Source organism: Streptopelia decaocto, assembly GCF_964273445.1.
Source record: "Streptopelia decaocto genome assembly, chromosome: 2".
In the NCBI taxonomy this organism is placed as follows: domain Eukaryota; kingdom Metazoa; phylum Chordata; class Aves; order Columbiformes; family Columbidae; genus Streptopelia; species Streptopelia decaocto.
In genome coordinates this window covers 158,792,532-158,818,546 of record NC_138655.1, presented here as the reverse complement: position 1 = coordinate 158,818,546, position 26,015 = coordinate 158,792,532, and the positions used below count along the sequence as shown (strand labels likewise).

The 26,015-nt window shown below is 44.1% G+C and overlaps 1 protein-coding gene across 3 annotated transcripts in view; it reads right to left on the bottom strand.

Annotated features, from left to right (window-relative positions):
• Nucleotides 1–26,015, bottom strand: part of PLCD1 (phospholipase C delta 1) — a 57,663-nt gene that overhangs the window by 11,917 nt on the left and 19,731 nt on the right. For all 3 annotated transcript variants that reach the window (XR_014183390.1, XM_082046145.1, XM_082046144.1), the window contains exons 3-8: nucleotides 19,683–19,911; nucleotides 14,336–14,465; nucleotides 10,170–10,398; nucleotides 8,188–8,389; nucleotides 6,336–6,480; nucleotides 5,120–5,269 (exon numbers count right to left, since the gene is read on the bottom strand). Coding sequence is in view for 2 of the 3 variants with exons in the window: in XM_082046145.1 (XP_081902271.1) it covers nucleotides 5,120–5,269; nucleotides 6,336–6,480; nucleotides 8,188–8,389; nucleotides 10,170–10,398; nucleotides 14,336–14,465; nucleotides 19,683–19,911 (1,085 nt within the window). In the remaining variant the exon portion in view is untranslated. The remainder of the gene's footprint in view (nucleotides 1–5,119; nucleotides 5,270–6,335; nucleotides 6,481–8,187; nucleotides 8,390–10,169; nucleotides 10,399–14,335; nucleotides 14,466–19,682; nucleotides 19,912–26,015) is intronic.

Here is a 26,015-nt window from a genome sequence, read left to right as displayed (position 1 = left end):
TGAAGAACATCAGCAATGAAGGCAAAGCAATGCAGCCTCCACCTCTTCTCCTCACCACAGCCCATACCACTGCTACCAGTGGGTCTTCAGTGCTGCTTTTATCCCATCTAGACTGTGATTACTCTGGGAAACCTTGAATTTGCTGAAGATGTTCCCCACAGGCATAGGGGCACTGGTCAGCCCAGACTGTGTCATATGGGACACTCCACAGGACAATTACAGTGGTCTCCTTTGGCCTTGAAATCTAAGAGGTTGGCTCCCATCTGGAGTCCTGTTGCAGACATTTAGCATCCCCTTGTGCAGGTGACATCTGCCACACTTACAAGAAAGAGCAGTCCATGTGCCACCTAACTCCAGAGGAGATACATTAGCTTATTGGTCCACAATGACGGGCAAGATTCACCTCAAACCAGAGCACTTCCAACTCCATTTTCTGCAGAAAGTGCTATTCTATAGTAGCATTGCACTGAATCCACCCTGCAGAAGCTGCCAATTGCAAACATTGTCTTCATTTAATATAGAATCATAGAATCATGCTGGTTGGAATGGACCATCAAGATCTTAGAGTCCAACCATAACCTAACTCTAGCACTAAACCATCTAGTATATGGGTATTAGGAAGACAAGTCATAAATTTGAGTGCTTATCTTCTTTAGCAAGGTTTTAAATAGGGCGATACACACAGACACAAACACACTCATGCACTTGTTTCATCTCTCTTGGTTCCACTTCATGTGATATTAAGCATTTTTAGCCTGAGGCAAAAGACACTCAGCCCATCAGTTCAGCTCTGTTGAGCAGATCCCTTGCTTAGGAAGAAGAATTAGCTGAAATATTCCATAAATATTCTCCAAGTAGACCATAATGATATTCCAGCTGCCTGTGACAAGCCCTAGGAAGAATACAACCTAAGAAAACGTGAAAGGCTACAAGGACACTGGACTCTACTGAGAACATAAAGTGGAGTGTCTGCTGGAATAGATGCCCTGTAAATAGAATTGCCTTAGATCTCCACAAATGGAGCTCCCCTGCTCTCTCACCTTTTCTGCTGCATGCTGAACAAGCTCAGGTCTGCAAATAAAATGGTTCTGACATATGGATTTGCTTCCTTTGGGAGTCTGTGAATTGGGATGTGGCAACCAAGAGTACTATTGATTTTATCAGGAGTAAAGCTGTAAAGAGCAGAGAGTTTTCGAAGATGTGCATACAGGTGTTTGTCCTACCTGAAAGTTTCTTGCTTCTGTTAGGAACCTGAGAGCTGTGACAAAGTCTGACTTCCAGTTTTCTCCTCAGTGGAAGATTTGTAAAGTGATCCACCTCATCAAACTTTCCATGCCTCCAACACCTCCTTTAGAGTCAACAGAGAGAACTAAACACTCCCAGGGCGTGATTTTTCTTGTCTATTTGGACAAACACTTATGACGAGGTGGAGCACACCTCCAGCGCCTTGTTTGTATTAACTACTTCTCAAAAGGAGCCCAAAGTGAAGTGCTCACCTACACGGATATGCAGGTTTGAGCACTGCCACCTTACATCCTGCTCTCTGGATGAAGATATCCATCTCCCCAGGTTTCTGAGAAGCTGTGAGGATTAACATGTTCACATTCACCAGGAGATGTGCAGACCAGATGCACTAACTGATGTCACATCTCCATCTGTGTGTGACTTTCAGCCTGGTTGCAAACTGAAATGTTGCAGGGCTTAACAATGAGTGGCACCAGAGGATGAAGAGGATCTCCAGAAATGGGGAAAAAACACATTATCAAAGGAGTTTTTGAGAGACTGAAGGAAACTGAGCTCAAGAACTTCAGCTAAGAAGATGCACTGCAGACAAGGCTGACACAGGCTGGACTAACCTTGGAGAAAGGCACAAAAGGCCAAGGGTTTTGAAGATACTTTCAAACTGAGTGTATGATGGAAGTGGTTGAGGCACCATCCCTAGAGGTGTTTAAAAGACATATAGATGAGCTTCTTAGGGACATGGTTTAGAGGTGGACTTGGCAGTGTTAGGCTAACGTTTGGACTAGATGATCTTAAAGGTCTTTTCCAACAAAAGCAATTCTATGATTCTATGCAAAAGAAACCCTCCTGGGCAGATGGCTCCCAGGGTCCACTGCTGACTTAGAAACCCATGACTGAACCTAGTCTGGACTTAGCTGAGACAAATCTAGAGGTGTTCACTGCCTTGCTGTGAGCACAGGGCAGAGCACGTCAGCCACCCTGCTAGTTGGATGAGTTGTGCTGAACTCTGCTTTGCCACCGCTATCTTGGAAGTGGTTCCTGAGCCACGTGGCTCAAAATTATGTCAAATGGGGGGACCAGACACGACAATAGACAGGACTGATGGGACAGATGGTGGGACAGTGGACGTGTTAGATGGCAGAGGCCACTGCACTGGAGCTCCCTACTGGGAAGCTCATGGTCTTAAGGGTCACCTATCAAGACAGATCTTTTAAATCCAAAGCTACTGTCATTGTGAACAAGCGAGCCCAGTAACAAAGAGCTGAAGGGGTGTCAGATATGCTTGATGCACCAAAGAGTTGCATGCACGGTTGACAGCTGGTTTAGTCTTGTTCCAGCGCTGGGTTTTTGCAGCATTTCTGTCTGGGATGCAGGGAGATGGAGAAGGAGCCCTGGCAGGTCAGGGATGGGGCAGAAGGTCCCGCAATCCAGCAGCAGAGATTGGAGCAGCTTTTCCCTACAACCCTGGCACTGCCTGGAGCTTTTGTGTGGCTTTTGGCCTTTCATCCTATAGACCTTTAATTTACTATTGGGACCTAAAAACAGCAGCTTGAGGGAGAGATTTAGATGCTCTGTGTAGTCCAACACTGTTCCTGGATGGAGGTTAATAAATCAGATGTTTGCCCTGGGCTGTGGTATGAATCATTAGTGTGAATACAAACTGCATTGGTCTTTCTTTAATTACTGACTGCCCTGCTAACACAATCTGCAGCAATCCTTTGCCTGTTTTCATTTACTGCCTTTCAGCCCTCTTCCCAGTGACAGATCCCACCCTTTTTCTAACATAAAAAACAGAACGTCATCCTGGGTTTCCCCACGCCAGCTTCACAAGGAAGTGGAAAATCCAAGAAGTTTCTGCCTTGTTTTGTTTGGTTGGATGTTTTTTCTTTTTTTGTTTGGTTTGGTTTTTTGGTTTTGTTCTTTTTTCCTCAATGTTTCAGCTTCAATGGATTTTCCACCAAAAAAAAAATCAGCCCTTGGCACTCTCTTAGTTCACATTGGCATTTGTTCTCCCTTTAAACTAAATGGATACAATGGACCATATCAGCCCAAACCCATTCACTAAGGTAGATTCGGGATGTTTTGTTCCAACTGGGGCCACATGTCCATCTGGGCAATAAGAACAGGAGGTTAGAAGAGCACAGGAATGGAAAAAACATCTTTGGGAAGCTGGGGTCATTCCCTTACACCTACATCACACATTTCTTTCCCTGGTGTTTCTCCTTTCTGTCTTCATATCATTCCTTTGGTCACAAGGCAGTGTTTTGAAAAGCCAGCAGCAGCTTTCCTGGCCCTGCACTGGGGATAAATAGCAATCCAGGAGGTGACACTGAAGAATCTGATTTTTCCAACTCAGTAACAACCTGCAGAGACCTGTCTCCATGCTGCGTGTATCCTCACCCTGAGAGAGTCACTTCTTAAATGGAGGCACCTCATCTGTGCCAGTGCAAAGGTCTTGATGAAGCAGCAGCATTAAAAGTTATGATTCATCCTAATTTATTGCACTGGCGCCTGGGGACCAACCCGGAGCAGCTTCCCTCTGTTCTAGGCGTTGTATCAAGTGAGGCATGACACTCCCAAACAAAAGGGGAAAGTCAGAAAGGGAAAAGAGAAAAAGGGAGAGGGAAAACAAATATAGAAGATATTTTGGGTGGATCGTTTTCCTCTCCTTTCTCCCCTGCTGACCGCCAGATTTATCCCACCCACAAACTCCTTCCAGCTCTGGCTAGGCATTCGCATCCAATCTTTGGCAAATTATTTCTTTAGCAAAGAAAAGCAATTTAAAGGGAACTGCAGCTATCCACACAAAAGTCTGTTTCTGTAAAGTGCTTAAGAGAAAAGAAAGAAAGCACAAACTCCAAGGGTGGAAACAGATTAATGCTTCGTTTTGGCTTCAGTTTTGGAAACAACTTTTCCTTTTTTTTTAATATATATCAAGATTCAATTTCCTATTTTTTCTAATTGTCAGCTGATGATTTCATAGTGGCGGTCCACTGTTGAGGGCTGTATAGCTCCTTCCCCCTGCAGGGTCCCAGCTCATCTCCCAGCTTCACGGCTGCCCTGATTCATGGAAACTGAAGAGACATCTCTGTGCAACCTCCTGCCTCCCCGTGTCCTCCATGGACATCTCCATCCCCACCACCTCAGGCCATTCTCAGTGGGAGGACACTTTGTGTTTGATACAGTTTGGGCACTACTGGTTTTCCCCTTGAGTTTTGAGGGGCGAGCAATCACAGCTGCCCTTCCAACCCTCATCGTGTCCTAATCAGCAGGCTGGGTCACCACAGTAGAGCACCCAAGGCATTAAAGGAGGAGGAAAGTGTGTGCGACATCCCTCAGCACAGAGCAAAACATCTCACCTACCATGAAATCAGGCAGTGTCCAGTCTTGCTGGATTAAAACCACTTGTAGTCCCTCCTTGTGGTGCTAATCTTCCCTGCATGTGCAGCAACCTAATAGTGCTTCAGAAGAAGGTCACATTCAGCTTTGGGATGTGGAGAGCAGACACAAGACAGACCATCAGGATTCAGCTCCCCTGGGACAAGCCAGCAAAGCAACCTCCTGATGGGATGAAGGACATTCCTTGGTCTTGGTAAATGGACCAGGAATGTACTCAGTCTTGCAGCAATGTCTCTTCTGAGACATTAGACCACAAACAAGGAGCAACCGGGCATTTTGTGCTTGATGTGCACAGGCTACTTGTAGATACTCCTGTTTCTTATTCCACCACTGCCCACAGACAATCTCTGTTCCTCAGCAAGTGCAGTTCCCACCAGTCCTCAGGTATATTGTCCACTTTTTGGCATCCAGCAAGAAGACAGACCTCTCTCTTGTCCCACCCTTAGTAGACAGAAAGTGCTGGAGTGGCCTTGCTTACCTCTGGAGAGGGGAACTGGGATTTGTTTCCATCTAGTGGAGCTACCAAGAGCATGTCCTCCAGGATCGTCGTCATGTGCTGAGCCATGACCTTCTGCTGCTCAACGCTGCAGTGGTTCTCCAGGGAGATGATGACAGGGTATGGTGAGGTCTAGAACAAGACAGCAACATACATCATCAGTGCACTCTGCAATTTCACCAGTCTATAGCAATTGATATAAACCTCAGTGCTGTTTTCTCTGGAAATGAGTGCATCAACGGTAGGGTCTAGTAGTCTGCTAAAATGTGCATTCTGCTAAAATGGACAGATTTAACTGTGCAGTAGCTCCTCAGATCTCTTCTGATGCCTTCCAGAGATGATGATTCAATGGACAAGGCATCAGGCTGGGTCAGAATGCCTCCCATGGACTTGCTGGGGCACTTTGATGAGGATCCCTGTGCCTCCATTCTCCACTTGCACTGTGGACCACAGCATCTTCCTACCTCAGAGGAAAGACTGAGAAGAGAGGCTTGGATTTTTGATTTTGCTCACATTCCCAGGTGACATGAATCCTTCCTTCCTCCTCCATTCGTACATAGGCCTGATCTGGTTCCTTGGGCCCCCCCTAGTCATTTTGTGTGCTGAAAGCATCGTCATTGTCACTGCTTTGTAGTCCCAAACGAAACTTGATCCAAGCTCTCAGTTGCACTAAAAGAAAATAGCAGAAAGCCCAGTAAATCTGGACAGACCTATGGGGTTCTGAAGGCTGCAGGCCCAGCACTGCCATATAAGACTCCAGATTTGCTCTTTCCTTTTAAAGCAGAGTAGGAGCAGTTCCTTCACATCAGTCCCTCCAAAACACACGCACATGGGTTCCTCTGAACTAGGAATAGACCCCGAGATATCAAAGCCACACAAATCATGGGCTTGCTTGCATTTCCCACCAGTTATGCTGAAATTATCAGGCATTTTAATTGCCGTGGGGTCCAGAATGCAGATGAGCTGTTATAGATTCAAATGCATCCTCTGAAAGTGCTCTGCCTGTCCAGCAACTCCCAGGAATGGATCACTGCAAAAAGCAGAACATGGATGCCCAAACAGAAGGGCACGTCCTGTACCCACGAGAAATGCTAAGGTGAAGTCTTCATCATTTATGGTCTCTGCTGGAAGTGCAGAGACCTACTACCAGTCTTGGATTGTGCAATATGAGAAATCTTAGAGGGTGCCTTGTCCTTACTTTGAAAGCATAGTTCTTGATGGCCTTAATGACATCACTGAAGAGGATCTTGGAGGTGAGAGTGTAGCCGTGATAAATTATGGGCTCCGAATTAGGGCCATCCCAGCAATCCAGTTCCACACAGCGGCAGCCTTTGGTGAGGGCTCTGGAAACAAAGAAGGGACCTGGTTGGGTTCCAAACCTTCCGTTCCATTGCAAAACGAGGGTGCAGTGGGCACACGTATTGCCTGGGGAGGCTGATGGGAAGTTTAGAGAGCAAGGGAGAAAAGAGGAGCTTGGAAAAATGGGAAAGCAGTTGGAGAAAGGATGGGATCAGGAGAGCTCAGAGTCAGCAAAGAATGCTCAAGGTTGAGCAAGGAAAGCACAGTGGGATCTGAGAAATGAGGTGATGAAAGTCCAAGGTAAGAATTATCCAAAGAGGAAGACATAGTGAGTGCCAGATAAGAAAGGACAGTCATGACTGTACCCCAAGTCTTTTCCCAAAGAAGGTGAAGATAAGAGAAAATCAAGAGTGGCTACATTAGAAGAAAGACAGAAAGACAGTCAGCCTTAGAACCCAGGCCACAAAGCATGAATGATGTTACTTCTTCATCTAGAACTGATAAGACATAAGAAAATGAATCCTCAGAGCTGTCAGGGTGGGAGCTGTGGGAATTTCACCAGAGCTGGGGAGGCTGCTGAGGGCCAGTTTCCCAAACTGAGCCCACAGACTGAATCCCCACGTGAAACTCCCACCTCTACATATCCATACTTTCATTTTCATTTATTTTAAAATGTAGGTTCCCCCTGTACAGACTTAACCATCTAGGAGGTGATCTTATATCTCCCTATGTGTTTCAGATAACACAACTCCTTCAACTCATTGCAATAAGAATCATGGGATAATTTTTTTACATCAAAAACATAATTCTGTAATTTTAAGATACTGTGAGAAGAATTCAAACAGACATTTAAAAGCAACCTGGGCCAGATTTCACTTTCTAGTCTTTTGAGCTTGTGACTCTGGACAGTTGTTCCTTGAGAATCAGGTAAGTGATAAAGACAGAATAGCAGTCCTTACCTTGCTTAAAAAGAAACACTTTCTCACTTGATAAAAGTACAAAACATAGCAGATGTAAGGTGGTTGTGTAAGTTAGTAAAACCCCCTGCAAACATCTGGTTGTGAGACACTGAACAGCAGTCGGTCGTTAAAGGCAGAACTAGGCATCGCCTAATGTTCTGTGCAGGGACACTGTGGGAGCATCTGAGCTGCTAAAGAAGGACCAGGCATAAGTCTGCTGATCACCCACCCTGCTTCATTAGCTCGTACCCCACTTCTTTTTGGTCTCTTCATAACAAACCCCAGTATGGTTCTAGGGATAGCCAAGAGGCAGTATAGATCATACACAGTAGGCATCATTTTGGCTCCTTACAGTCCCAACACAGTCCTGCAGCTCTGCCCAATAAATCTTTGCTCCTGGCACTATCTCATGTCATATTCTGGGGAATACTACACACCCCCTCAGCTTTACACTTTGAAAACACCATGCTAGGGGGCTGCAATCCAGCCTCCACACGATGGCAGATATTTTAAACTACTTCCAAATGTAGTAATTATACATCTTACAGTCAGGTGGACACCACAGAGAGACCTGCAGAGATTCAGGTCAAGGTGCTGTGAAAAGAGGGGTATAGCCAACCTGATTTAGAAACAGCTCACCCTGATATGAACATGGGCCAGTCCACATTACCTGGTCTTGAGGTGGGAGATTGCTTCTTGGTCCTCTTGCATCTAGAGATGCACCTTATGTCTTCTATAAGAAAGATGTCAACCTCTCACACACATATAAACACGAACACGCACGTACGTTACCTGATATAGGCTTCTGTGCTGCTTGGACCTGTGAGCTGATCTTCCATAAGATAGGTATTGTGTGAGGATGACACCAAGTAGTGACTGAGAGGTTGGGTCATGTCCTGGTAAACTTTACGGTGGGAGGAGTTGAATATATTCCCTTCATCAGACAGCAGGTACATCAGGAAACCATCTTTGGTCATGGCGTTACCCCTCTTGGCTGCCAGATAAAAGAGACAGTAACCTCATACTGAAAATCTGACACCACCGGTCTGTGACATCATCTTCAACATCAAGCCTGATGCTCTCCAGAGGATCCCAAATGCAAAATGTGTTCCCCAGGCATTCAGCTATTACAATAGTAAAGATATTGCTGCTGTTGAGATGACAATGACAGCTTCATTTGCCTGAAAATGTTTTTAAAACCCCTTCACGAGTGTGGCTTTTTGCAACACTTACTGTCCTTTGATAACACCTTAAAACGTCAAAGACAGCACTTACCTCACCACTCTCTAGAGATCTACGGCATAAAAACCTCCATTTGAACATTTGAAGCTTTCTTCAAGCCAACACAGAGAAGTTGTCAGATGTCTAAACATAGCCAGATAAATCCTGTATATGTCATCCAATGAATACACGATTTGCAAAGAGTAAATGCAAAATCACCCAGCTCTGGGGAGAAATTGAGATCTTCCTATCCCAAGGGACTGAGACAGATTTCAGTCTAATCCCCAAGTGTGACATCTGTAAAGCAGTGTCCCTCTCCGAAGAGGACAACGCATCAAGATAGTGCAAAACCAGCCTATTATCCTGAGTTGGGATGGGATGGGATGGGATGGGATGGGATGGGATGGGATGGAATGGAGTGGGGTGGAGTGGAGTGGAGTGGAGTGGAGTGGAATGGAATGGAATGGAATGGAATGGAATGGAATGGAATGGAATGGAATGGAATAGAATAGAATAGAATAGAATAGAATAGAATAGAATAGAATAGAATAGAATAGAATAGAATAGAATAGAATAGAATAGAATAGAATAGAATAGAATAGAATAGAATAGTTTCGGTTGGAAGAGATCCTCAGGATCATTGAGTCCAACCATAACCTAACTCTAGCACTAAACCATGGCCCTAAGAACCTCATTTAAATGCTTTTTAATCCCCTCCAGGGATGATGACTCCAGCACTGCCCTGGGCAGCCTGTTCCAATGCCTGACAACCCTTTTCAGGAAGAATTTTTTTCTAATATCCAATTTTTTTTCCTAATATCTAATCTAAACCTTCCCTCACACAACTTGAGGCCATTTCCCCCTGTTCTGTCACTTGCTACTCAGGAGAAGACACCAACCCCCTCCATGCTCCAACCTCCTTTCAGGTAGTTGTAGACAGCGATAAGGTCTGCCCTCAGCCTCCTTTTCTCAGGGCTAAACAGCCCAAATTCCCTCAACCATCTCCAGTTCCCCAGTTCCCTCAACTGAACACATGCTCCAGACTGGCAAATCACTTAATTTCTGAGCAGAAAGACAATTCTGTGATTGGTCTCCTAAACAGCTGTCACCTTCTTGGTTCTCTACTCAGAGATCTCATCACCTGATGGCTTTTCAGGTGCCCACATCCAAAAACATTTGCCTCCATTCCTGCTTTTGGAGAAAGGAAATATTGCTACATTCTTAACCTTGTAAAGCCACGTGAGGTTTTGACATTTGAATAAGCCATTGGAGTCTTTCCCTCAGGAGTTTCATCACCCTCTGGCCAACTCTATATCAACCCCTCTACAGCTGCTTTGTGTACCCAAGTCAAAATTGAAGAGAAATATTTCCCAGGCTCTCCTGTGCCCTCCTCTCCTAGAGCTGCTAATGCTCCCCTAGAAGACAGATGTTCTAGAAGCAGCCAAGAGGAGAAAATGAAAAACATGGGTGCAGAAGAAAACAGCAGCAAAGCAATTCATACTTCATCAAGAAAGCAAGATTTTGAATGAAACCAGCCAAGATTTCCAACCTACCTCTTTCATTGGGCTCGTATTTCTGAATTAAGGCAGGGGCAGCAACAACAGCATCTTCTTCTTGTTGCGTCTCATAGAGGAACCTCACCAGGTTCTGGCAGGACATGAACCCTGCTGCATCCGAGTACTTTTGGAAAATTGTATCTATTTCCTTCCTCTCTGTCAGTATTTTGTAAAATTCCTCTATCTCATCATCCTCCAGAGCCTCTGTCTTGGACTTGTCACAGTGCTGTAAACGTAGAGGGGAGAAGGAGTGAAAACCTTCTTTCCTTCTGGCATACGCCAGCCGTAATCTGCACCAGGGCTACACAACGCAGAACACAAAATAATTGGAAACAGTTACTGGCCGATGAACGAGAAGCACTTGGTCAACGACAATGGTTCTCATTGACAAGGCCAACAGTCATATCACAGTTACAGTTATGAGTATTTACTCATAGTATCAACGTGTTGAAAAGCACCAGGCATGGCCTTGAGCTCCACTGCACTATGTACTGTGCAAACCATAAGTTAAAAGGACGGCTCTTGGCAGTCTAAGTACAAACCAAGGCTCAAGAGAAACGTAGCTCTTGATCTCAAGAGGTGGAGGAAAATAAGAAAACGATCAACGCGTCTTAAGCTATTGATAGTGTGGCCTAAAATCCAGTAAATAAAGTGAAAAGGGGCTTCTCCTTGATCTCAGTGAGTTTGAGCTCAGGCCTCAAGATACTGTCAAGACAAGTAGTAGGGCTGGTTGCAAAGATGGCATCAGAACTTGCTTTAAAAAAAATCCTGATAAACATGTACATGTTTAGGTATGAAAAAATCCCTCTTCCCATGGAATTTTCCTATTCTCATTCAAAAAACACCAAGTAACAAAATGTCCACAAAATTTGAAGTCAGATATTGGCTTCTCAAGGATTTGTAATTCAAATTCCTCGTGGTCCCATGTTCCTCTATGGTTTGAACTTTTCCATTAGATAACAGCTTTGACAAAGAACCAAAGCCAAGAACTTGGCTGACCATGAAGATTAGGAGTTTAAGATATACACGTTAGTGCCCCCATGAAGTACAACATCTTTTCCAACAACAAATATTTCCCGTTCACTAAAAATATTCCTGGATTCAAATCTTTATCAGAAATTACAATTTTTCTATGGCAAATCCTAATATGCGTTTTGTTGTTTGTTCCTAGCAGAATTCTTCATGGAGAGGTGAACAGCTATTTTTCAGTCACCTCTGGGATGTAAACCTCTGCATCAAACATGGGCTGAGCAAAATAACCTACAATGGAAAGCAAGAACGTATCTCAGGGGAATCACTCATGGGCAGGGAGAGTTATACCACTTCCAAGTGTTTTTCCCTGCAAATTTCAGCAATCAACCAACTTCTAGTTAATCTATTGTTATTATGATGATTCCCTCTCTCTCAATATCTATATCAAGCAAACAGACCCTTAACAGTAGAGTCCTCATCTCATACAACCCACTCATATCTTACATTTCAGGTAAGTCTGAAAAATCTAATTTTTGCTATGGACACCAAAACCCCTGAAGGACACGGCATTACTTAGTTTTTGGCCTAAGAACTTCTCTTCTCCAGGCCTGAATGTGGAACAGAAAATGTGCTCCAGGCCACTCAGAGGAGGTTGTGGCGCATCTCCTTTCACCCTTGGACAAGTTGCTATCAGTTACCATGACTTAGCTGACAGATGGTGACTTGTCAAACCAGAGGAATTAAATTGCTTTCCATCTTTAATCCCCTATGACAGACAGAGCTATTGTCCTGGGTTTTATGACCAAAATGCTTATCGCAGTTTAAGCAGTCATCATATTAATCTCAGCCTAACTCTGCTAATGATCTCAATGACGGCCCTGGTGGCTTTGACAGTGCCCCAAGCAAGATGATAATGAGAAACTTTCATCCCCTGCAAATCCTCAAATGAAGTCCTATACTAGCTGTTTATAGTGCACACATAAAACCAAATAAAATGGTCATGATGCACTGCATTTCATGAACCAAACCGATATCAAAAATTTCAACTTGTCCTCTGAGGGATGGGACAGCCTGTGAAATGTACTACAGACAACTTCAAATTAGGATTGAGCCATCCAGGAATTCTCTTTTCCTTTCAGCCTTCCATGTATATGTGGCTTTGGCAGATCTCACAAGCTAAGCTGAGCATGATGCTTGGCAATTAAAAAAGGAATATAAAGAGGGAAATCAACTGGTGGAGTATGCAGGGATGTCATAAATGACAGACGTTCTTTTCCTTAAGACATGGAAAAATGATTATATTACTTCTAGAAAAATGGCATTATCAGTGATGCGCCTTGGGAAGTTTGTTCATTAGTGGTTATTAAAGGTTGTGATGACAGTAGGACAATAGCATTTGCATCATAGTCACATTCCAGGACAGATCAGATGTATGGTGTAAAAGTGAGCTCCTTCTGCTTGGGCTACAAAAGCTCCAAATCAGAAAGAGAATCTCAAGCCAAAATATTGTGTTTTACCTCACTTGTACAGATCACGAACCATGAGTTCTGAATGAACTTTGACCTCCAGAAAAAGCCAGAACCTTCCTGAGGCACCAGAATGAATATTCAGGTTGGAATGAAGTCAACAATTGGAGGAACTTTGCACAGTTTCTGGTTGCATTGCAGATGTCTTACTCAGGTGTGTCTAAAACCCAGATGTGGGCACAGAGTTATGTGATGAAAAGCAAGAATAATGTGAGAACGTGCCCTGCAGCTCTCGCTTGAACCCTCGATCACCTTTCCTTCCTGTGACTAAATGAAGAACAACTCGCCAAGACAGAAAAGATCAGCCTTTTAATATGCTGTAATGTCTCTCAGTCCATCTAAGTTTAAGTAGTACGTAATCTGAAAAGGTAATTGCTTTAAGAGCAAGACAGGTTCTTCCTGGAGGCAACTCAGCCCAAAAGAAATCTGAATTAACCTCTGAAGAGTCTCTCTTTCCAGTGGCTATACAGGAAACTTATAACAATTACATGCTTAATGAGGGTACTTCAACCAGCTGCCTGCATTTAGATGGGTTGAACAGAGGTTTAGTAATTACTTGGAGTCCTTAAGCAAAAAGAGACTTGAACTTCATCAAGTTCCCACTCCTAGAGACCTCTTGTAACTACTGCAATAGCAAAAGAGGTTCATTGTATGAAAAAAAGACCACACTTCTAAAAAAAGTTTAAAAATAAAAGGGTGTCTTTTCAGATGTTTGATGTTTGAAGTGATTCATCTGACAAATGTGAGATGAATCCTCTCAGATGAGCTGAATCGCATCCTTCATAAAGCACAGATTAGGAAACTTGTACCTCCTTTTTGGGAAGGTCCTAATGACCAACTTTCCCTGTTATCTTCTTACGGAAAGGAGCAGGAGAATTACTGCCCAGTACCCAAAACCACACACACGTTTACCACTGATCAGAAAAGGCATTTCTGAAACTACCCACCCATGAACTCAAATCCTGCTTCAGAGAGGATGGAAGTTTGGAAATTATCCAGATGCTTTATCTCACCTCAGCAGGAAGGCTTCTTTAGAGAGAAACCAAAACCATCCCGTTTTTATCTTCTGCTAGGCTCAGTCAGCAAGCCAAATCCTGAGAATTTAAAAATGTATATCCATGGCTGGATTAAATATGCCTTGAGGTATTAAATCAACCAGACTGAGCCAGGTTTGCATTCTGCATTGCAATTTACCGTAAATCTGGGGTGGTTTTTTTCCTAATTTGCACTTTCTTTTTATTTACACCTATCACTTAGCACCCTCCTCCTCTGAAAAGGTGAGGGTCTGGATACATAATTGTAACTAAACCAATTTCAGCCAGACTTGGACATTGACATGTGGCATGGCACGCTGAACTCCTGAAACACCTGAGACTCAAAGTGCACTTGAACTTTTCCCTTTTTCTCATATTATCTATGTCTGCACCTCATCTTATGTGGACCCTGGCAATATTTGGCATCACAGGTAAAGAAAGGCCTTATTACACTTTCATCAAAAGCATTGTGCTGGTCTAACTTAGTGGGAATCTGCTGAGCACCAAAATCCAAGAGGCTCTGGTACAAGAAAAGATATTAGGAATGCACTCTAGCTTAGGTATCCCACCAAAGCTGAAAGCTGTGTTAGACCTGGACCTCAGCCAACAACAAATACTTTGATCTCATTACCTGGAAAATCTTCTTGGCATGATAGTCATCAACTTCAATGTTCACCTCTTTCAGGAAGTCCTTGAGCTCTTTCAAGCTCATCTTGTTGTCTTTGTTTTTATCAGCTTTCCGCAGGCACGTATGAATCCAGCTGCAGGATGATGTAAGGAAATCTCTCCAGGTCAGTAATCTACATACCACCCTTCTGCTGGCCATGGTTGGGGGGGAAATCTCTTCTAAAGACCCTGAACCACCTCTCCAGCTGCCATAAATCAGCGTGCTACCACTGGACAGCTTACAGCATCTCACCTTCTGCTCTGAAAGAGCAAAATGGTGCTTTGACAGAATCAAAATGCTCTATAAAAGTGATGCAGGAGGAGCTGGATCAACTCTTTTTACCTTCTCGGAGTCTCTGGCCACAGCCACATCACAAAACAGTCTTGATTTCTCTTTTATGACAGAAAGTCCCTTCTGCTCCAGACTATTAAAAGAGGATAGAGAACAGATGAAAAGACCTTCCAAGAGTGGTAAACTGATCGTCATAGACTTGACCAATATTCAGTATACCAAGCTGAACGGGGATTCTCCAAAAGAAGCATTAACGCTATTTTTTGGACTCACCTTCACCTTCTGTATTTATTTAGGGATTTCTACCTATGTGTCTTAAGAACTCTGTTGCAAGCAGAATCAAACCAAACTCTGTGGGTCTTGCCTTCCCCTTGTGAAATACACGGAATCTATTACTATATCACACTGTGTTAATAGTTGATAAGAGCTTGTTTTATAAAAACTTCAGTAATTGCCAAAAAAAAAAAAACTTTTTGATGTGATGTCAGTTAATTTGAGCTGAATTTCCCATGTTCTTGAAGTCTCTTGGGAAAATAATGATAGACAGTTGAGATATCTTGCAGTTTTAAACAAAACAAAACAACAACAACAACAAATTTGCATCAGGGAACTGTCTCTCTCTAATTTGCTTAAGTGCCAAATAAAGATCCTGAAAAATCTCCTCTTTTTCAATAGATAAAATGATGGAAGGAACAAGTTGATCTCCACTAATATAACCTTCCACATCTTGCATAGGAAGCATTGCTTCCAACTCATTCTAAAAGACTCGTTAAAAAAGTGCCCAGTCTGGATTTTGGGCAGAGTAAATGTCACGATTAGCAAAACCCAGCTGAGGCATAGAGTACCACAGCATTTTAACTGGGCCTTTCAGAATAACCCCCAAAAAGGACGTTAACTCACAGCCTTAAGGGCTGTAGACATAACCCTGAAACAGAGTATTCGCCACAGCTACCGCTGCTTTCAAATACTTCTGAACTATGGAGATATGTGTAAACTGTTTGTAAGTATTGTTTGTCTCATGGGAAGTTGAACTTTGTGTCTTTAAGAATCTTGGCGGGTTCTAAGCAATGACCTCACACTGCATCTGTCTTAGCCTGGTAATATTAATATTCCCCTTCTTTAGGCATGGAAACCAAAATAACGAGAAGCTAACTGGAGACATTCAGTGCCAGGCTGGATGGAGCTCTGAGCAACCTGATCTGGTTGAAGATCTCCCTGCTCATGGCAGGGCAAGTGGACTAGATGAGCTCTGAAGGTCCAACCCAAACTAGTCTATGATTTCCCCAGCTCCCAAGGACACTCTAGGGCCCTGAAACAGGGTCTGGCTTTGACCAGAAAACCAAGTTTGAGTCATGAAGCTCCCATGCACAGAGGATGCTCTGCTGGGAGGACACCACCACCCACCTCAAGGTGGTGAACACCCCCTCCACCAGCCGTGCTCCAAAGAGCATCTGCTCAGCATGTCAACATGGTGCTAATGGTGGTACCACCCATTCATATCTGATCCCCGCACTTCGGGTCCCCTTCAGAGCTTTCCCTAAAAATAACAGGCAGGACTAATGTGCAATCCTAGCAAGCCAAGAGGAAACCCATCCTGTTGTGGCCAGAGCTGAGCAGCAGGACTGGACAACACTAACTGTGTGTAGAAGCTACTCTTGCTCTAACCACTGCAAAAAACCACTTTTTTTTTTAAAGTCTGATGTCATTTCCACTGATTCTGAGCACTCAGAGGTCATGCACATATCCAAAGTCGACTCTGGAAGGCAAGATGTGGGCAGTAAATGGCATCTACAAGAGATATAAACACCATTTTGCAGCCCTGGTTGTGGGTCTTCCTTTCACCTTACACATCAATTTGGGCCTGAGTGGATTAGGAAAAAGCTGTTCCTATTCCTTTATACCCCCAGAGAGAGCCTGCTCCCTGCCTCTTGTTTTTAAAGGATCAGCTTCAGGGCTACCAGCTCTCTATTAGAAACCAGAGATATCTGGCAGATATCCCAAGAATGTGCTCAGAACAGAAACGCTGCAAAACTTCTGGTAAGTGATTTCCAACCAGAAGAAAAGCTCATACATAAATCCCAGAATCGAAGCAGATGGTGCCACGCTGCCCAAATGAAAAGTCCCCTGTATTTTCTGGTCTAAAGTCTTCCCTGCACACATACCTGCAATATTTGCTAAATAACCTATGCCAGCTTGTTGCAGGGTTGAATCCAAGACTTAATAAAACAGTGCTGTGTGTGTATGAACAACAGAAGTACTCATCAAGCATGTTAAAGTTTGATCTTTGTAGGAATATAGGACTGGAAAGGACACATAAGACACTAAATTGAGTGCCCTGCTATGACAGACTGTCATATTATAAACCAAACAAATCCCATCTGAAACCAGGAAGTTTTTTGCTTTCAGTGGTTGTTTTCAAAATCCTGCACATTCCTTACTGGCTTTGCAAGGTTTTGGAGGCTGGAAAAGATACACTGCAAGGCAATTCTCCAGCCATGGGGGACAAACAGGGGACCCAACACCTCTCCTCATATACTGACTCTTCCCCTTGTGTTCTCCTATGCAGAGAATGCTTCTGAGGTTTAGGAAGATCTGAATAAACCCACACTGCCAAGCAAACCCAGTGAACACAGACTAAATTTAAAATCCCAGGCTTTAATTAAACGTCATCAAATTTCAAATGAGAAATCATGCTGTTCTGTAATTCCAGGTTACGTTAAACAGCCCAAGACAATCCCAGATTGGAAGCCAGCACTGCACGGTAATTACTCTTCCAGAAATACGGTTTGCCTACCCACCCTATTTAGCTTCGATTCTGCTTTCCAAAGCCAGAGAGGCACTTTTCCACACTGGAAATTTACAGCCTTCTTCCCTAGCAAATGTCATTGTTATTTCCCCCCCTCCTTAGCAATCTTGTCTTTCTTACAGGGAAGTTTTTCAGCACACTATTCAATTTGACACGCTTCAGGGACAACTTTCTGTAGCCCAGATTTTCCCCACACACTGTGGGGAGGAAGAAGCCTTCACGTTCAAAGGGAAAATTGCCAGTGTGCAGCATTTCCAACAGCACCAAAGTTTAACGGTTTCAATTTACCTGTGCTCCCTACCACCATGGACACACAACTGATAACAATGCTGAGAAATGACCTAAAGCTTGAAAAAACATCCAAAAAGACACAGCACCCCCTGCGCATCACACAGAATCACAGAATCACAGAATGTCAGGGACTGGAAGGGACCTGGAAAGCTCATCCAGTGCAATCCCCCCATGGAGCAGGAACACCCAGATGAGGTTACACAGGAAGGTGTCCAGGCGGGTTGGAATGTCTGCAGAGAAGGAGACTCCACAACCTCCCTGGGCAGCCTGGGCCAGGCTCTGGCACCCTCACTGAGAAGAAGTTTCTTCTCAAATTTAAGTGGAACCTCCTGTGTTCCAGTTTGAACCCATTACCCCTTGTCCTATCATTGGTTGTCACCAAGAAGAGCCTGGCTCCATCCTCCTGACACTCACCCTTTATATATCTGTAAACATTAATGAGGTCACCCCTCAGTCTCCTCTTGTCCAGCTCCAGAGCCCCAGCTCCCTCAGCCTTTCCTCACACGGGAGATGCTCCACTCCCTTCAGCATCTTTGTCGCCCTGCGCTGGACTCTCTCCAGCAGTTCCCTGTCCTTCTGGAACTGAGGGGCCACAACTGGACACAATATTCCAGGTGTGGTCTCCCCAGGGCAGAGTAGAGGGGCAGGAGAACCTCTCTCAACCTACTGACCACCCCTCTTCTATTACACCCCAGGTACCACTGGCCTTTCTGTCCACAGGGACACAGTGGTGTCCAATTCCTTTAAACCAACAGCACTATGGTTTGCAAGTGCTTATTAGACTCCAGAGAATCCACAGAAGGGTAAAGCCTGATGAAAACTCAGCGCTTACGTGCCATTTCCTTCATCACGAGGACATTATTATCCCGCAGGGAACCCACACAGAGTGAAGCAAGAATCCCTGGTCCTTGCTCAGGCTCAAACTCCAGCTTTGCGATATTCCCCCAAGGATTTCGCATCTCCCTCCTCTCCATAGAGACTTTGATGCTGAACAAGACACGAAGCTCACACCGCCTTCTCTCACTGAGACCACTATCTGGTTTCCTCTCTGATAGCTGGATACTTATCTTTGTGAAGCTTAAAGGAACTTAATATTTTATGGTTGCTGAGGCTCTGTAAAATCGACCAACAGGTTCATATGTCACAGTCAGGGCCCCAGACACACAGAGTGCAGAAAATCCATCAGATTTTCGCTCCCACAGATATTATCTCTTTTTATATGGATGCGAGACCTGTGGTCACAAAGCAACTTATTGACTGAAATGCAGGCCCAGGGGAAAATGCTCCGTGAATTCAGCCGCACCAAGATTTCACCCAATAACTAACTCACTCTCCATTTCACAACTAATTCACTATTTTTTCCCTGCTCTGCTACTTTTCCCTCCCAATCTCTGCGTTGTCACTAAGCAACTGCAAATTCTTTCAGGGCAAAACCTCCTGAGGCAAATAAGGAGTAATTTCACTAAAATCAGCGGAGCTACCCCGGGAGTAAATTTGGCAGTCAGGAGGGGAGAATCAGTTCCCTCGCCTTGTATTACTGAGAAACATGATAAACACTACGGGCTTTTCATGCCTTGCCAAGAAGTGCCTGTCCTGGAGTTTACTGCAATACAAGTTGAAACAGACCCCTGAGGAATACAAAAAATAATGATTGTTTTAGCTGGAGCTCCCTGAAAGAGGCGATTCTTTGCTTAAGGAGCTACGTGAAGCCTTAAATCCACTCTTGCTTATATCTCTGTAAAACAAGGGGGAAAAAAGCACTGGATACAAGGGAGTTTGCCCGAGTGTAAAATCAATGGGAGAGAAAACTCAGTGTTCAGGGCTAATAGGAAAACAAAAAGGAGTTAGTGTACTATCTCCACCCACAGAGGAAGACAAGTGCGTCTTTGTGTGTGATTAATCACTTTGTAAGGCAAAGGATACTGTTGGAGTTTCTGTTTCTGGTTCATGGAGTTGCTGTGGGCTATGATTTTCGCAAGGCCGGAGATCCAGTGGTTGGCATCGTCCTCTGAGCTCGCAATGAGGTCCAGGTTTTTCCGCTGGTCTTTGAAAATGATGGAAAAGCAGCGATACTCTGGGACATCCTTGGCGTATTTTTCCATACCTTCTGTTTTATGGCCTGACCTCACATCCCGAATATCTTCAATGGAGACTGTGGAAAGAAAGCAGAGCCTGCTGTCAGCAGGGGTGCAGCCAGCCTTATCTCAACTTGCTGAGGGAGATTAAGAAATTACTCTTTATCCTTTTCCTATGACTTCTGGAGGATTCCCTTTCCTTGCCCTTCTTTCCCAAATTTGGGAAAGTTCAAATGAAAAGCAGCAGAAGAAGCAATAAATAAAAAATAATTAAAAAAAAATAAAAACCTCTTTTCCCACATTATTTTTCAAAGAAACAGAACATGCAGTAGATGCCGTACTGTGATATCATGTTTATGAGACACAAATCACTGCCAAGTGTTTGGTTGCAGTCCTTGGGGCATCCCTGATCTGATCTCTGCCCCCATGCGAGGGTGGGGAGAGCGGAGCTGGGCCTGCACATCACCTCACAGCAAAATTAGAGGAGGAGGGCAGAGACCAAAATAGCCATTATCTAGTTTGCAAAAAAGCGAGAAGGTAAAATTTAAAACCCTATATATTATTTTCAGTCACACCAGTATGAATTAGGGAGGCAAAGACCAAAGCTTCAGAGCGGTTTGGTGTCACCCATGCCCGTCCTGCCCCCCGTCAAGGGGAGACTTGATCCTTTGTGCTGTAAGAAAGTAAAATGCTGCTTTCAGGACCATCCTTCCCCATTTCCATCCCTGCCACCCAACTAGTGGAAATGAGCCCTGAACTTGCAAATTTGCACCAAATTTGCAAAATGCACGCACAATGCAATCCATATGGAGTGGTGCATTCAAGAGACTATGTTATTAAACAAATGTGAATACCTGAAACACCCCTATATTGCCCCTGAGACCTCAAGCTGTGCTGAAATCTCAGCATCCACAACCCCTTTTTGTCTTTCATGGGACACTTAAAACATCTACGAAAAACATCTATGAAGGACTGAAAGGGCAGAAACTGCTTAATCACATTTGACTGCTACTACTTAACAGCAAAGCAGGGGTGGAATTGACACACAATAAATGGCAAAAATAGTGTTGCAGTCCATAACTAAGAAAGTCTCACTGCATTTTCTTGGGTGGGAGACAGACCAGTTCACATATTGCAGACATCTACCAATACCATCTCAGGACACACACAGAAAAGGCAACATATTTGAGAGAAATTCAGCCACCTTCTACAACAAGCTTGCCAGGAATTTGGAAGGAAAAAAGACATTGCTTAACTTCTTGCCTCAAATTGTAAATTACAGGTAAAACAATTTCCTGTGTCACAGATGCGTGAGATCGATTTTATTTGTACGTATCTTGAAGGACCTTTGTTGAAAAGTGGTACATGAGTGTAAAATATCCCCACTGTTTAGCTGAATGGAAGAAACTTGCCTTTAAACATCCATTTTATCCTCTTCTACATTTAAACTGGTGCTATTTCACCATTAAAGTGCCCAGTTTGTTCAAAGGCAACACTGCAGAAAAACACAACTCAGCATCCACCCTGCAAGTTTCTACGATAGGATCATCCAAAATTCATCAGATGCTCATTAGAGTTTGAAAACCCAACATTTGACATTTGTTTTAAATTCCTACCACATGTTGAGGTGGTCAAACATCTTCCACCGCACTTTGCTGGTTTGATTCCTATACAAAAACATACCATGAGGACCTTCCTGGAGCTGAAAAAGCTCCTCCCTGACAATTACGAGCAATTATCTTTGTGTGGTCTTTTATTATCACTTTGTAAAGGCCAACAGTCGATCAGTCAGAAGGGAGGGAGGAGAAGGTTGGGTTGGGATGGGCTGCTGTGGAATTATATTATCTGGCCAATTACCTTTGAGTGAAAGTTTATGGGTCTGAGTACTAAAACCACCTGTGAAAGAAAAGGGCTGCAATTCCGCTGCAGCTGGGCTGCTAATGGAGAGACTTGCTGTGATTTTGCTACCATCCTTGTTCAGTCAAACAGCCTAAAGTTTAGTTAGGCTCCTTTTAGAGCCAATGGGGAACAAAAGAAGCTTTTGGAACACAAATGCTCTGTCCTATTTCGACAAAAACTTTAGAGTAAGATAATTCATACTGAAGAGAAGCTGCTAAATGAATGTATATTGTGATTAAGTTACAAAAGACATACCCATCATTAACCAATTGACATGATAAATGCTTTCTGGCCACCTACAGAATAAGGGGATATTTTTCAAGTTTTAGATCCTTCTGCATGACAAGAGGAGACAGAAGATCAAGTAATACATTGTTTAGAAGCAGAGTGCTTAGCTTATATTTAACTAATAATGAATAGATGCATTGTAGGTAAGAAACTAAACAATTATAACTAACATCATCAATTTTTTTTTAGTATAGATGTATTGTATGTCAAAATTTTCAACAAATGTAATGCATATGTAATAATTGTGTGAATATAAGCAATGTAAGAGCATCCAGTTGTTGGAGCACTTATGGAGGATGATCCCCAGCATTCCTCAGTGCTGACAAAATAAAGAATGCCGCTTAAGAGTATAATTGACTCTGCTGTTAGTTTTATTTCTTTGTTTCAATACCCTTAATCCTTGACTACGTTGGACCCTTGACCAGAAAGGAAGCCCAGGCTGAGCGTCTCAGATCCAGATGTGTATCTTGCTGATGGCGGTGGGTGATAAGTAGGTGATTCCCCTCCCCTCCCCTCCCCTCCCCTTCCATGCAAGTGGAAGGATCATCCCGTTGTTCCCCATCACCTGCCAGCTGCTCTCCACTGCCCGGCTCAGAGGAGTTATTGTCCCTTCAGAGTGGCTGGTCTGCTTGTGCAATCAATCCCTCAGCTTTGGGTTGGCAATGATCTAGCATTTCCGAGACTAGAAAATCTGATGTGAAATATTGGAAATTTAGAATGGATTCTTTGGAAACCATTATCTGGCAAAGCGAATCCACTGGAAAAGAGAGCTGTGTGGGAGGAAAGAACGCTTAAAAACCTGTGTCTGGAAGGGCTGCCTTGATCTCTGTGGCATGTGCTGAGATATATGACAGAGGGCACAGAGCTCCTCCATGCAGAAAAGGTACAAGGAAGCCTGAAGAACAGGATCGGTATCTACTGTAGTCACACAAGAGACAAGGAGAAAAACTATCCATGCAGAAATTGTTAAAAAAGCAGAGTAAGGGAGGACACTTTTTCAAGCTTTCCATAGCTTGGTTGTGTGTACTGCTTTCATCTATCAATAAAAAGGCTTAAGCCAAAGGAGTCAGCCCAAGCCATCTGCAAATGTTATCTCTTTTCTGGAAAATCTTAACGCAGTGTGAATACATTATCAGCTGCTCCCGGACAGTGAGCGCACTGTATTAGCACTCCCAAACTAACTGTGTGCTCAACTGAGCTATCTGCGAGGAGAAACCAGAAATAACTGGGGGACAAAGCTGTTTCAGAGCAGAGGAACACAACACCCATCAATCACGTCTCCCTGCAATCTCCCTGTTCCTTCCCCATCACACCACGGCAGGGAGGTAACCCCGAGCAGAAGGAAATCTGGAAAGCTGGCATCTACTTCTCCTGAGTGTTGAGGTCTGCTGAGGAGGTCGTTTGTGCAGAGTCCAAAACATGAAACACATCACAAGGAAGCTCGTGTCCTTCCTGGCCTCCAGACATCGAGTCGAACAGGTTACTCCCAGTCACCCTTCCTTTGGCCGGTGCCACAGGAGATGCTTCACCGCTCACATGGACATCCGGCAGTAATTCCACCTGAAGCTGGTGACATTATTCCTGTCTGAACCAGTCTCAGGGAGATGTGAGGACTTGCTTTTTGATCTTATTTTCAATTTTTATCACTGGGTCCTGCCCTTGTGCTCCTCCCTTGCTAATTCTCAGCCCGGAACCCATCTCCTCTTTCACCCATGACATTAGCAGGCAGCCCCTTGAGAGGAGATATTTTTCCTTAGGGAACAGGGAACTGAATCCACATCTCCTGCAAACCACAGAGCATCCAAAGGACAAGGACCAAAAGGTGTTTCTCCTTCCTTGTGCTGATAAAGAGGGAGAAGAGGGTCAGTGTAAAGACCCTTGGAGCCATTGCCAAAACAGCTAGAGCTACTCATGAGGGGAGGGGGCAGATTTTTCACTCTGAGGAAAATGCTCCGCAGATCCTTTCCTTATCCTAACTCCCTGTCATTAACAAGTGATCTCTGCGATGTGGCATTCAGTCATGTTTAATTACTCCATCCCACTCTAATTGTCTCAATAAGTCACTTCTGCTTACCGTCAGGAAATGCAGATGAGAAATGTGCTCAGCTGTTAAGAGCTTGCGCTGGATTTGCACATAAATGTGACACATCTGCAGAGAGATCAGAGCCTCAGCAGGCGCAGCTCAGCCAGCCTGGCTCAGCATCTTGTCACCAACAGATGAAAGAGCTGCTACCTGACCCCAGGACCGCCCTGCCAGGATGGCTGCAGCGAGACGACATGGATTTCACAACACATGGGAGCCAAGTGGCACTCGTGGCCCTTCTCTCTTTGGTTTCACCCCCCAAAAAAAAGCAGTTTAGTTGATCTCGGTTTCACCAGAGGTCCCTGATGCTGGTGGCCAAACGCAGTTAGGATCAGACCTTTGGAATCAGCAGGAGCTGGAGCACTGTCAGCTGCCCGGAGCAGGAGCACCAGAGGCTGTCCAGTCCATCACCCTCATTGCTGACAGACGCTTTAACATAAATTATTTAATATAATGATTCCAGGGTGGGTTTAGCACGAGCCCCACTGTGCTGGGCCTTCTCAGCCCTGACCGCATTGCTCTCTCACCTCTCAGTGTGTGAGTTAATCCAGGTCCCAGCTGCTGGTTCCTCATCCCTTCTCCTCTCCCTCTCCACCAACTCGCTCAGCCCATCATTTTAACTTGAGATCTGCACAGCCCTTGCTGGTGTGTGTCACCAGCTGACAACAAGTGATATAACGCACATGTAATTCTACAGGTTGTTTGGAAATACCTTTTAATAGAAGATCTTTACCCGGTCTTTCTGTCTACCCATCACAACTTGGGGCGTTGATGTAAACAGAGTGATCTCTGCGTTCCCTCCACACGTCACAACCAGGGCCCTGCAAACTATTTCTGCAATGAGTTCCTCCTTCTCCTGCTGTTACAACTCTGCTAAATTTGGATCCAAGGCTCTCAACACTTCTGCCTTTGCATTTAACATATGCGATGGAGAATAAGGTCAATATTTGTCAGCACGCTGTCTGTGATGAAAACCGTCCCAGCAGCGCATGCGGTGCCGTGATTCAAATCGAAAAACCAGGCAGCTTGGCACTCAAAACGACTTGTTTTATGGGTTGAGTGATTTTGATAAAAACTAATGAGACCCACAGACAGACGGGTTTGTTTTCACAGCTGCCGGCCGCCTTGTATAACACATTCGCATCAGCAAATATTTGTCCAGGGACAAATATGTGTCTGACTGTAAAGCGATGATTCCTAAAGAAACCATCTAACCAGCTCCAGGGGGAAGGTGTTGGTGCGGGCAGCTGCCTGCTGTGTGTGTACGGGTTCCTGAGAGTTTCTATTGACTTTAGGCACTTATCAGGAACAATTTCAAGTTTTCACTTCTTGAGCAAGCACGGAGCAATATCATGTCTTTTCTGTCCTTCCACAAGCAAGTTCAGGGCACTAATTCAACGGAGACAATCAAGCATTCTTCCACAAAAATGGTACGGCATGTTCATCGCATGGCATTTTAAAGGCGTTCCTAAAGGTCACAGGAACTCAAAAATGAAGGAAAAAGGTTTCTGCTGAACTCTGGTAGCAGGCTATGAACACAAAGCTTTTGTACTATGTTTAAACCATGCCAAAATATCCTATTGTTGGGCTGGAAGTCAGAGGAACTGGAAAATAATTTTGTGCGTTTTTAACAGTAAGGATAATTAATCATTAGATCAAAAGATTGATTTCATGACTTTAAATAATAATACAATCATCACTTGTAACATTCCCTTGTGCAGCTGAATTTAGCTCACCTTTGTCAATTGCTCCCAAAAATGATTCGTTTAACCAAAATACAGGAAAAAAAAGAGACATTTTTAAGTACAGCTTTTGGCCAGAAATTGAAATATTTCATCCCAAACTCCTAAACTTCTTTCTCGAGGACACAGTGACTCAGTGACACACCCCCATGAGTCACCCTTGGTGCAG